Source organism: Typopeltis vanoorti, chromosome 12, assembly GCF_054136105.1.
Source record: "Typopeltis vanoorti isolate ZY-2024b chromosome 12, IOZ_Tvanoo_1.0, whole genome shotgun sequence".
Classification (NCBI taxonomy): Eukaryota; Metazoa; Arthropoda; class Arachnida; order Uropygi; family Thelyphonidae; genus Typopeltis; species Typopeltis vanoorti.
In genome coordinates, this window is record NC_143560.1 from 11,896,217 (window position 1) to 11,909,494 (window position 13,278).

The 13,278-nt window shown below is 32.9% G+C and overlaps 1 protein-coding gene across 1 annotated transcript in view; it reads right to left on the reverse strand.

Moving 5' to 3' along the window:
- The window catches only part of Tsc1 (tuberous sclerosis 1 protein hamartin), a 315,684-nt gene that overhangs the window by 21,002 nt on the left and 281,404 nt on the right, over positions 1–13,278 (reverse strand). Inside the window, exon 18 of the mRNA XM_090401542.1 lies at positions 8,100–8,337. Coding sequence (XP_090257668.1) covers positions 8,100–8,337 — 238 coding nt within the window. The remainder of the gene's footprint in view (positions 1–8,099; positions 8,338–13,278) is intronic.

Genomic DNA, 13,278 nt, shown 5'->3' on the forward strand with positions numbered 1-13,278 from the left:
CTTTTCTTTTGCTACCTCTAGTAATTCCTTCAAGTCCTCTCTCATAGCCATTTTATCTCCATTTAAGTCATTTGTTCCCGCCAATACTATCATTTCTTTCACCCTCTGCTTTTGCGCTCTGATTGACTCACTTACATCCTTACTTTTCACACCTGGTAAGTACGATTTTAACACACTCTCATCTATTACACCTCTTACTAAAGAATCTCCATACAACACTCACTCCATCATATTTCTTACACTCACGATCATACTCTTATATTTCTTATCATACATTTGCCTTTTATTAGCTGATGCGCTTGGTAAACAATTTTGCAAATGCTTATATATATATATATATATATATATAATTTATTTATTTACTTATCCTTTACCAATGTATGTCTATGATTTTTGCATGATTTAGCTCTCAGTATCTTCATGTATCTAGCTAGGTCTCACTGATGAGACTTCAATAGAAGTTGAAACTAGTCTGGGTAGTGAGTGACTTTTCTATGATGTATGGGAAAATCACTCACTACCCAGACCTGTAGTATTTTTTAATATTATATTGCAGTGACAGATTCTCATATCTCAAGGAAGTATAGAGCTAACATAGATGTCATTAATTATTTAAAAGGATCAAGAACTGTCCATGAATAGAATATTTTACAATATTCCTCTTAACACGTGTGTAACACGGTGAGTCCTGTTTACTATAGACTAGAGATGCACTGAATATTTTATTTTGCTTCAGTATTCAGTCAATTTACCTGTTTTTCAGATATTCAGCCTTGGCCGAAAAGTAGGAAGATTCAGCATTCGGCTGGCCAAAGCAGAAAAATTCCTGTTACATGCATAATAAATGCAATGAATCAGGAAAAACCTCCCCTTATCTTGTGCCACCTTCATACTTTAGTGTTTTTATTTTATATTATACAGTCTTAAAAGTTGATTACATTACGAAGTATTAAAATTTGTCTTAAAAAAATTAAAAAGAGTACAGCCAGTTTGGCCCATAAATAATAATAATAATAAAATAGGAAAGTAATATTTGAAGTTTTATAATTTGTGTGAGGATTCAAAATATAAAAACGCAAAAACAAAATATATAGGTTATATGGGAAGAAAAGGAGGTTGCACATCTATGATTAATCATGTAAAAATGCAAGCATAGCAATAAATTTGTAAAATAAAAAGAAATTGAAATATCAAAACACAATACATGAACAAGTAAGAAGCCAGAATCTACAGTAAATTCGCCAAAATAACAAACATTATTTGACATTAAGGAATAATCTAAAAAAAGGGTGCATATGGCAAAATCCTTGCATTACACTATTGCAGAAATGACTGCATTGGATAACAAGTGATACTTAATTGTTAAAAAAGTATCACTTGCTTTCCAAGGCTAATTAATGAACTTCTTCAGTACAGGTATCCCTCGATTAACGCGTTTAATTAATTCCTCAATGTTACCGCATATATCAAAATTGCGTTAATGAAATCTAATAATCAATGGTAAAAATTACAATTCGTCCACGATCGATTACTTATATTGTATTACTATTATTATTAATACGATGTATTAATAATTTGTAGGCAGAATGACGTCATCATGCTCACACCAAGAGGCTTCCATGTTTCTGCGTGGTAAATGTAACCCTGCGGAGCTCGCGGTGGTAAAAATTGCAGCGTAGGTCGCAGTATATCTGAGAGATACATTCATTACTAGTATGTGCTAAAATGCAATAAAACATAAAGAAAAAACACTGCAAATATAATACATGATTGTACAAATTAAGTGGATATTGAATCCAACATTATTTCTTAGCTGAACATAGAAACTACAAGAGTTTCGTGCTGAATATATAAAAACTAAAAGTTTCGCCGAATGCAAGCATAAGCAACCTTATGGACAACTCTTACTAAGGGTGGAGTAAGCTCCAGATCACTTTCCTTAGTATTTTCCATAATGTAAAGCACATCTCCTAGAGGACATGATAAATAAGCCTTTGGCTCTCTATTTCACTAATACATGATGGTTTATTTATTTTCAGTTATAATCTAGAAATTATTGAACAAAGAATAAAAAAAAACAACAACTAAACCATACTATACGGACATCAGAGGTCGCGGTAGCTCTCAGATACAATTTATTGTCAAATATCACAAACCTTTACATAACATGTGTCAAACCAAACTGACAGCAAAAAACAGTGCAGAATATCACTTGTAACATATGAATGTACAGCTACTCATGACCTCCAAGCTATACACTGAATTGTGTAAGAATATTTATATTAAACATTTTGCATATATCTGTCAGATCAGCTGCCAGCTCCACAGAGTTAAAGGTGCGTTAATCAAAACTCTTGCCGCAATTAATTTTGCAGCATTAAGCAAAAATGCGTTAAGCAAGGGATACCTGTACAATTTCTCAGAAAAAATGTCTTTTAGCACCAGCTACCAGTGTATTCATCAAGGTTCCCCTCCCTCCCTCCCTCCTCAGAATAGGAAGTATTTATGACAAATTCAGATGTGGGCTTCTCTCCAAAATGGTGAAAATTTCTTTCCCTGCATCATAATTTACCATGAATTCATTTTAATTAATAAATTCATAATTATTCTCTATATTTCACAATTTAAAAAGTCCATTAATATTTTTATTTTGTTATTTGAGAAAATAAGCACAACATTTGTCCTGATTTTTGCAGTATGTTACTGTTTTAAATAAATGTTTCCTGTAAAATTTAATGACAGTTTAATTATACTGAAATGAAAAATGTTATGGATCCAGCCATATTTTATACCCAAGTATTGAAAGAAATGTAAAGTTTCGAAAATTTACCAGAGAGCGTGAGAATATAATCTTCAGCATCTGAGTTGCCTTGGCTTGCACTATATAAATTCTGTACAGGAGCCCACATATACAGCTATTTTTATTTTCTTATTGCATTGATAAATGCCTTTTTCTTCTAAATTACTGGACTGATAATTGTCACAAATTGTTTTCATTCTGATTATAGACCATACCGAAATCTTAAAACAGTAACAATCCTCTGTTAAATATACCATAGCAATCCATGTCAAAAAAGTTAAATTCATCAGAAGTGAACATTTGTTACGTGCAGAGTCAAATAGTAAAGTATGGAGCAAAGATACTTTGTTTTGGAATAAATAAGAAACAGTAACATATAAGATAATATCATGGATATATTTGTATTTTATAGCCAATGTAGAAGTTTTGAAAATTTACCATAGCTTATGAGAAAGTTATGTTTTCATAAGTGCCAGTAAACATTTCTATATTTGGCTGTAAAATATGGATGGATCCATATCCTGTTTTCAGTATTTTACTAATTCCAAATTGAAGCCTCTTGGCTCTACTTTTTAATAATTAACAGTTTCTATTATAATTATGAAAAGCAAAAATTTTATTTTCACATTTAATTAAAAAAAGAGCCTAAAAGTTTTCATTTTGGCGATGCAAAATAATCCTTAATAAACAGAGATGGGGATATTAAAGATCCATGCTTATTTCATAACCACATCTATATATATTAGCAGAGCTAATCTCAGGTGGTATGGTCACTTAAACAGAATGGGCAAGAAAAGATTAGCAAAACAAGTGTTCTCTGCCAAGTTGGCAGGAAAACGACCCAGAGGAAGACCAAGATATAGGTGGATTGATACGGTACAAAGTGCCTTAGACGATAGAAATATAAGATCTGGTAATGTTGGAGTCTTGACAAGTAACAGACTGATTTGGAGAAAAATTGTAGATAGGAAGTTAGTAATGATGTAAATTTTTCATGTAGTACTATCATATCCTGTACACCCCTTGAGGGTACATGGCAGGAATTTGATGATGATGATGATCTATATATATATATATATATATATATATATATGCATGAACTTAAAAAGTTTCAAATAAAGACCAGACAGAGCTTATGAAAATAAAATCCTTCACAGTGGAGTTGCCATGCACTACTTAAAAATTTTCCATATTTTTATATATATTTGGCTATGAAATATGGATTGATCTGCTTATTTTATAATGTTGAAATGAAGACTTTTAGGTTTTTTTTTCCAATAATTATTCTTCCACACTGACAGCACTTCACTTATGAAAAATACAACTCTCACACAGGATTGCTTTGATATTGACTGAGAGTTTTTCTGCTCTTAACACTTCTGCCTGATCTCTGATGAGAACCAACAGTTCGAAACAGACGTCAGGCCAGCAAAACTAATTAAAAAAAACCCTAATAAAAGTGTATATATATATATATATATATATATATATATATGGATGCCTAGGCAGCACTCAGCAAATATCTGACCAAAGCATGTTCAATCAAATTTTAAACATTCTGAATTAAATTTTATAAATGTGTGGAACAAAATATATGCACATATTAAAATATTTTATCAGATAACCAAATATCCGGTATTTGGTATTCTGGCAAAATTATGGTTCAGACATGCTTACTATAGACCAGTTTTTAGAGAGCAATTTACCTGCTGAGACACTGCCTCTTTAGTTCCAAATCAGAAATGTTCTTAAGTATCTCCTTACACCATTTCAAATGATACATACAGAACTCCAAAGGCCTATGAAACCATATCATTTTCTACTGGCTATTCAATACATTCCATTCCTCATATTTGTATAACATATTGATTCCTCATTAGACTTTAATAAACAGGTCTTTAAACTATTTTTCCACTTCAACTCCATATATGAGATGATGCAAAATTTTTTGCATGTAGAGGTAGCATGTCAGTGGGACATGTAGACAAATAATTAAGAAGAATAAAGAAACCATAGGATAGGGGACAAGCATATTTAACTTGTCCCTATCCTCTTTTATTGTCCAAAGACAAGCTAAGTATGTTTTTTTAATTTTGTGGGCAGTTTTGAATGTGGCCTTAATATTGTATTTATGCAGTGTTATACCTATCTTTTTCTTATATTCTGTTAATGGTATGGCAATATTTTTTTTTTTTTTAGTAGCAGAACTGTGAAAGTCCTTATAAGGGCAAAGCAAGAATGCTTTTCATCTTCCCCGTTATCTGTAGAGGACAGTGTAGGAATAAGGCGTTATTGAACTATTAAAGCTCTGATCATGGCAAGAGGGTAACAGCAATAGCCGAGCCTCAGTTAGAACTTCATTGGCTACAACATTGCCACCCATTATCCTCCAAGGGTATTAATCACCGCATCTCACAGTCGATTCGTCGTTGAACATTGAACTGTGAAAGTTGAAGTAATGCAGAAGTCATAATTTCATATTCAGTGGTATCTCGCTAATCCGAACCTCTTTAGTCCGAACCCTCTAGTAATCCGAACTGTGGTTTGAAAGAAAAAAAAAGTGATATTTAATAATTATTATTTTAACTACTATTATTTATTTTATTATTATTGCAGTACAGTATTTTTTTCACACTGTCGATTGTACGATTATACTGGAGGCCTATTTTGATTTATTGTGTGTTCACGTTTGCTTTTTTATACTGTACAGCACGTACTGTATTGTTGGCATGAATCACAAATATGCACAAAAAGAGAAAATTCAAAACGTGCATAATTTGGTTAAAAATATAAATCCAGATGATGAAATTTCACCAACAGATGTCACAGAATGGATTACAGATAGAACCGAAAGTGAATTCAAAATCAAATCAGATGATGAAATTATAAATATGACGCTACAGAATGAATTAGCTGACAATAAAGAACTCGAAAAAAAAATTTTAAACGTGAAGAGGCAGTTGACAGTTTTAATATGTGTATAGAATGGGCTAAGCAGAATGATACGCCATTCCACAAAATTTTATTGCTAATGCAGCTCCGAGAAGAAGTTCGAAAAAGTTTAGCTTCCAAGAAGCAAAAGAAAATCAGCGACTTTTTTAATAAAGAAATAAAAAAAAAATTTGTGTTATTTTGTGAAACTTTTTTTTGTGTGTATAATTAAGTTACGTACTGAACTATGCAATTTTATTAAATCAGAATCCTCAACAATACAGGTACATACAAATATTATACAATTAAATTTTTTACCAAAATAAATTTGTGTTCTGTATTATTTTTTCAGTTTTACATTACAGTACAGTAGCTTTTTTTTTCTATCAGTTACTTCATTTATTTACAGAAGTAAATTGATGTACCATTAGAATCTGATTATTTTTGTCTTAAAAGCTAGTTATTGTTGTCTCTTGGGGGGAAATTTGCTAATCCGAACGAGCATGGTTTTTATTAGTTCGGATTAGCGAGCTACCACTGTACTAGTAGCCAAAAGGTGTCCCACCTTATTATTAAAATACTCTGGATTAGAGAAAGTTGTTGGAAGATTTTCCACTTGGTTACATTATAAATTGAAGATATCAATAAATTATATACTTGGTTTAATCCTTTATCCAAGTGTAAGCAAACAAGTTTGCGCCTGAACTATTTTCAGGACGGGCAACTCATATAAAGAAGTTAATGACTTCACATCACTTGCATTGTGTCATTAGCTTCTTTATACGAGTTGCCCTAGTCATGAAAATAGTTCAGGCACAAACTTGTTTGCTTACACTTGGATCAAGGATTAAACATATCCTTGGTCAACCAAGTCTCACTAATATGGCTGGGATGATATATTTGGCATTATGTGATCACTCTCTCAGTTGCCTGGTAATGAGAGAGTGATCCACATAACCCCCCTCCCCCCAAATTCTAGTTACCATGCCTCTGCACTTCTGAATTCTCACTGAACAATACTTTCTCAAGACTCCTGACCCCTAAAACAATTCAAATGCGAGCCATCATCAGCATTATTAATATCCTTAATCTCGTCATCAGGAAAACATGATTTCTTACATCTACCTTATATAAATCCTTCCTTCCTTCCAACAAATTCACTCCACACCATTCCTCCTGCACAATCTATGCATGACTCATTCACGATCACAGTTCTCCTTCTCAATTCACCTCTATCATACTATGGTAACACGCTAACAAATTTTACTTTCTCACTCTTCTGTTTTGGATGTCATTCATATCACCTCACATACCATACTTGTCACCTGTTAAATTACCAACCATAATAAACATTTCTTTCACATTCCCTCTCTGCATGTTACAGCATTACTAATATCCTTAATCTTGGCATCAGGAAAACATGATTTCATCACATTCTCCTCAAGCACTTCTCCTATCAACAAATAACTAAGCAAAATTCAATACTTATTCTCATGCTTTTGTTTCATATTCTGATTTCTCTCCTCTCGAATCTTCTTTTGCTTCTGTGTCATACCAACTGCCAGGCATTTTTACAACCATTCAATCTCATGTTTTGTTCTGTGAGGAACCAAACATGAGAATTGAGTAGTTTTTGTTGACGTTAGTCAAATTTTTTTTCTCTATGCATTTAAGATTGTCTAAGTTTTTATGCTTGCTTAGCTAAGTATCCAATTATTTTGTAAAATTCTATTTATTTTTCAAACATATTATAGACCAAGTGTGCCTAACCTACAGCTCACAGGCTAAATCTGGATTTGGAGACATTCAAACTATTTTCATAAAAATATTTTTAAAATAAATTTTAAAAATATTTTTACAGATAATATTAAGTTAAACATTAATGTTTCTTTATCTAAATATTATAATAATAAGTATGCTACAAAGTTATCATCACTCACTCCATAAATTAGTATACTTTTTATATCCACTTTATCACTTCTGTGATCCCATATATTGTTTTTTCTTTTTTTTTTTTCAATGTAATTATTTATGTCATAAATAAATATCATATATAATAAAATAATATATATATATATATATCTGGACAGTGATAAAAAAAAGATATGTGCTCATTTGGCCAATACTCAACAGGTTGGGCACCTCTAGTAGAGACAATATCTTGCATAGATTTTCAAGGATGAAAATTCTGAAAACAAATTCAGTCACTATTTCAATGCGATGTAGTATTTCAACTTAGATAAGGACTTTAAATTTCATATAACATGAAAATAATGAGAACATCTTAAATAAAATTTTTAAAAATGCACATTACAATAATAAAGCATATATGAAAAAGTAATGTGAAATATAATAACCAATATATCACCTGAAATTTCTGCTGATGCAGATTCCTTTACAATGCTAAATTCTTTCTCTGAAACTGAAGCATTTTTTAAGACTTGGATTCTCTCCCTATAACTCTGATTAACTTCTTTAATAAGGGAAAGTTCTTTGGCAACCATATTTAGATTTTTCTCCAGATGCTGATTAACTGACAACTGTTTTCTTGTCATCTCCAATTCAAGTTGAATCTCTAACATCTGTGCTTGACTTTTACGAAGTTCCTGTAAATGCATACACAGATTTATCATGCAAGTTTATAATTTCAATTTTCTGTTAATAATCAAGACTGTTCACGATGATATCTGTAATTATATTTTTCATGAATTAAAATATTGCTCCCCAACTACTTTTCATGCAAAGAACCCTCTTCCCTCTTTCTCCATTCATTAGCTCACATTTTCCTTACAGTTTCCAGAGATCGTTTCTTGTTCTATCCTGGTAACCCGTTCTGCAAAAAATTTCTTCCACATTAACCTGGTAACAGTTTTCTTACCAACTAATATGTCTCAATCATATACCCTTTCTTCCTTCTATTCACAAAATCTAGCAAATTGCATTCCCTCAATCTGTCTTTATACCTCGCATTCCAAAAACCAGATACCACCTCAGACAATCTTCTCAGGACCTTTTCTAATATATCCTCCTCACAAGGAAAACCAGGTGACTTGATTAGGCATCATGAATTATTGTGCACAGATTTGGTTCAGATAAAGAGGTTATGGTTGCCTTACAATGCAACCACAACCTTTTTTATTTCTACATGTTAAGGTCCACTGCATCATTGTCATAATCTGATATGATGATTTCAACTTGTGCAAAGTGACCCCTACACTTCAGATCCTGTTCACAACCACTCATACATCTTTAGCCTCTTCTGACTGCAACATTTCCTCATTCCAAGTATATTGTGGAGCATCCAGATACTTTCATTCAGATAACCACATTTTGTACTTTCATAAATTTAGCTCACTTATGTATCAAGCACTCTTATAAAAAAAATTTGGAAACACTGGTATAATTAAACATATTTACTGTATATTATCGCGTATAATGCGATCCATGTATAATGCGAGCTAGAAATTTTGTTTGATAACTAGTCCTAAAATGCCATGTCCACGTATGATGCGATCTGTTAATCTTGTTCCATAACATTATAAATAATACAATACGAATTTACGAAAGAAATATTTATTTTAAAACAAAATGTCAAAATCCTTTAAATTCTTCTTCATCTTTTGAGTCATCAAACATTTCATTTATAAATTAATCTGCAGGGATTGCGTCATCAGTGTAGCAGTTGTCGTCATCGTCTTCATGCTCTCCAATTTGTTGTGCGTCATCCTCGTTTTCGTATATGACGTGATCTTCGGATCCATCAGTTGAATTACTTATTTCACATTTAAGAAATGAGCGTTGAATCATTTCAAATGGTATCGAATCCCATGCTTCTTTAACCCAGCTGGTGACTAGGGTGATCTCAGGCTTCTGAAAATTCCCACTCTTTGTCATCTTCACCAAACCAGATGACATCCATTCTCTCCATTTTTCACGTAAGTGATCTTTAAATGGCTTATTCAAGCTGACATCAAGCAGCTGCAAAACGGATGTTAAACCATATGACTGCTAGGTCTGTACATAGCTCACGTGATTTCTCTTTGCTTGCCTCTGTTAAATGCGCCCGGAACATATCCCAGACTAGCATGCTTTGTTGATGTATGATGCAAGCTACCTGGACGTATGTTCCATACTTGATCCAGCCACAATTGTACACCTTCTTCATCCATCCAGCCTTTCTGATTGGTGCGAACAATTACAACTGGTGGAAATTTCACATGCTTCGGAATTTTCTTCCTTTTAAATATCACTGTTGGCTTTAATTTGGTTCCGTCTGTCATGCATGCTAGAACAACAGTAAAATGCGTTTTTTCATGTCCCGTTGTTTTTATGAAGACACCCTTTTCACCAACTGAGTTTACTGTTCGATTCCCAGGCATATCAAAGTACATGGGCATTTCATCCATACTGCCAATTTGGGAAAATTCATATCCGTGACACTTCCGTAATTTTATGATAAATTTATGGAAGGACTGCACTTTTTCTTCAAGCTGCTTTGGTAACTTCTGCGCAATTTTTGTTCGGTGTCATAATGTTAATGCTTTGCGTTCCATAAATCTGTTGCACCACCCAGGCGAAGCAAGAAAAGATGAAATACTTGGTGTGTCCTTGAATTTACCATTCTTGAGTTGTAGAGCTCGAAAACGAATTGCATTTCTTGTTACTATAATGTCATTCTTGTAGTTACGTCAAAATCCATTCATTTAGCTCTTCTTCGAATTCTGGAAAGGATGCTACATCTCCACGATGGGCACATTTCGTTTTGGGGATTTTTTCAAAACTGTCTTTTTGCTTACGCCAAAGTCTAACATTACTCTCTTTTACACAAAATTCTCTCATAGCAACACTGTTATTATGTTCTTCTGCAAACTGCACAACACACAATTTAAATCCTGCTTCAAAAGATGAACGTTTACGTTTCTGTTGGCTCATTTTCAGGCTAGGTTTGTTTAACAAATAATATTTAAAATGAACTGTGGTTAAACCGATATACCTAACTGTGCCCTATCTATCTCACCGTGCGCTATCATTCGGCGACGGAGAGCGCATCGTATCTGCACATAATGCCAGTAACTTAAGTAGCTTTATGTGTAGATACGATGCGCGTTTGGTCGCCGAATGCGAGTGGGTCAAGTAGATTTGGTTGCATACGCATTAGGTAGTATATATTGTGTGTGCAAGTCTAATAAGATGTTATATTTTTTAGGATCCGCATATAATGCGAACCCCTAACTTTAAGTAGTATTTTTTACCATAAATTTTTCGCATTATACGCGATAATATACAGTAATCCCCTCCCCATTCCTTTTACAGTTCCTTTTAATACTACATCATAAAATTTGTTATAATTACTTTCACTTGTCTTCATCTCCACAAAGAGAATAAAAATTATTTTAATAAATCATCATCATTAATTTCCTGATATGTATTCCCAAGAGATGTTCAGATTACCATGACAGCACTACATGACTAAGTTTACATTATTATTAATCTCCTATCAACAATTTTGCTCTAAATCAGTCTATTACTTGTGAGTATTCCAATATTGTGATATCTAACATTTCATGCTTCTAAGCCACTTCTGACTAAATCAATCCACCTAGACCTTAGTCTTTCCCTTGGTCTCTTTGCTAATCTTTCCTCACTCATTCTATTTAATTGGCCCTACCACCTTAGATTAGCTATGCTGACACATTCTTGAATGCTAATAATGCAAGTTACTTTCTAATATATTCATTTTTAATATCATTCTGCCATTGATCCATCAGTTCACCCCCTCCCTAATTTTTCTCAGAATCTTCATATCTGTGGTGGCCTTTGACCAAGTGCTTTATTTCTAACCCAACTCTCAGATATATAACTTAAAACTAGTTTGCAAACTGTCTTGTATACTGCTAGTTTGGCATTTTGGTTAATTTCTCTCTTATTCCATATAAATTTATTCAGCTAGCTAACTGCAATATCATTTGTTTGTCATTTTCCCTAAACACTATGCCTAAATAGCTGATATAAATCACTTGTTCTATAGGATCCAGTTAGAATGCAGCTGAAGTTTTCTGTGCCCTGCCTATTTTCATGGTTTTGACCTTTTTTGTTGATGATTTTCATGTCAAATTTGTTATAGCTGTCATTTAATTTAGTTAGACAATTCTGGAAACTTGCACTAGGTGCATTTAGGAGTACAACATAATCTGCATAAAGCAAAGAGCTAAGTTTGACATATCCAATTCTAATATGCCACTTTTTTCCATAATGTGATCCATATAAGATGATTAATAAGAGTAGAGATAATGTGCATCCTTGTCTTACCCCGATTTTATATCAAACTATCTTCCTGAATTTTCTTCAATTCTAACTGCTGACTGACAACTTTAATACAGACAATGTATTGCTCTGTACAATGTTTCATTCACCCCATATAATTGCAGTATTTTGAAAAACTTTTCTCTGGGCACCTTGTTGTGTGCCTTTTCCAGATCTACAAAACTTAGTACAGATCCTTTTATATTCCCACGATTTCTAAACTATTTGTCTTAACGTGAAAATATGATCTTGACAACCTCTTTGGCCTGAACTTGGTCTTTTCCAAGTTTCTCTCCACATCAAATTAGTTAGGAGATAAGACAACCTCTTTTCAAGTATGCTTGCATAAATCTTACCTCAAACACTTAGTAGAGAAATTCATCTGTAATTCTCACATTCAGCTTTATTCCCATTTTTTTATAGATGGGTACTATAGATGGCTTGATTTTTTATAGATGGCTACTCCAATAATTGGGAATTTAACTTTCCCAATTACTGGAGCCAGGCCCTCTGAATTATGCAGTATAGCCATTGCAAATCTTTCATACCTCAATACTAAAGCATTCTCACCCTGCGAAAGGTTAGTAGCCTATCCAGGGGAAATTTACAATTACTCGCAAAGCTCTGAAGAATTAAAATAGGATGGATTTAATCAGAATTGGCCTGGCTAATGGACAGGGACTTCTTTTTGAAAAATTAAAAATAGCTACTTGGAATGTCCATGGAATCACACAAAAAATTGATGAGCTACACAGAGAACTAAAAAATAGAAACATTGATATAGCAGCAATAACAGAGACAAAAAAAAGAAAAAGAAGGGATCTCAAATTCTGAAAGATTATGTAACGATCTTCTCCGGAGTTCCAGAAGACAAATAGGCTTCATCTAAGGTTGCAATTTGGATTAATAAAAAATGGAAAAACAAAATTTTGGATTATACTTGGGTATCACACAGAATAATCAAAGTTAGAATGAAAATCATGAATTAAACATTCAATATTTTCGGAATTTATGCACCAGTAGATGGAAAAGAGGAAGACACAGAAGAATTATACGGAAAACTTCAGGAATGTATTAATGAAACAAATAAAAATGAAGCAACAATCTTGAATCTTGATGGGAGAATCAGTAATCAATAACAATGGAATTTTATTAAGAGACTTCTGCATATTTAACAATCTAAAAATCAGAAATACTTTCTTCAGGCATAAAAATATATAAGTACACATGGAAAGCAAGAGGAT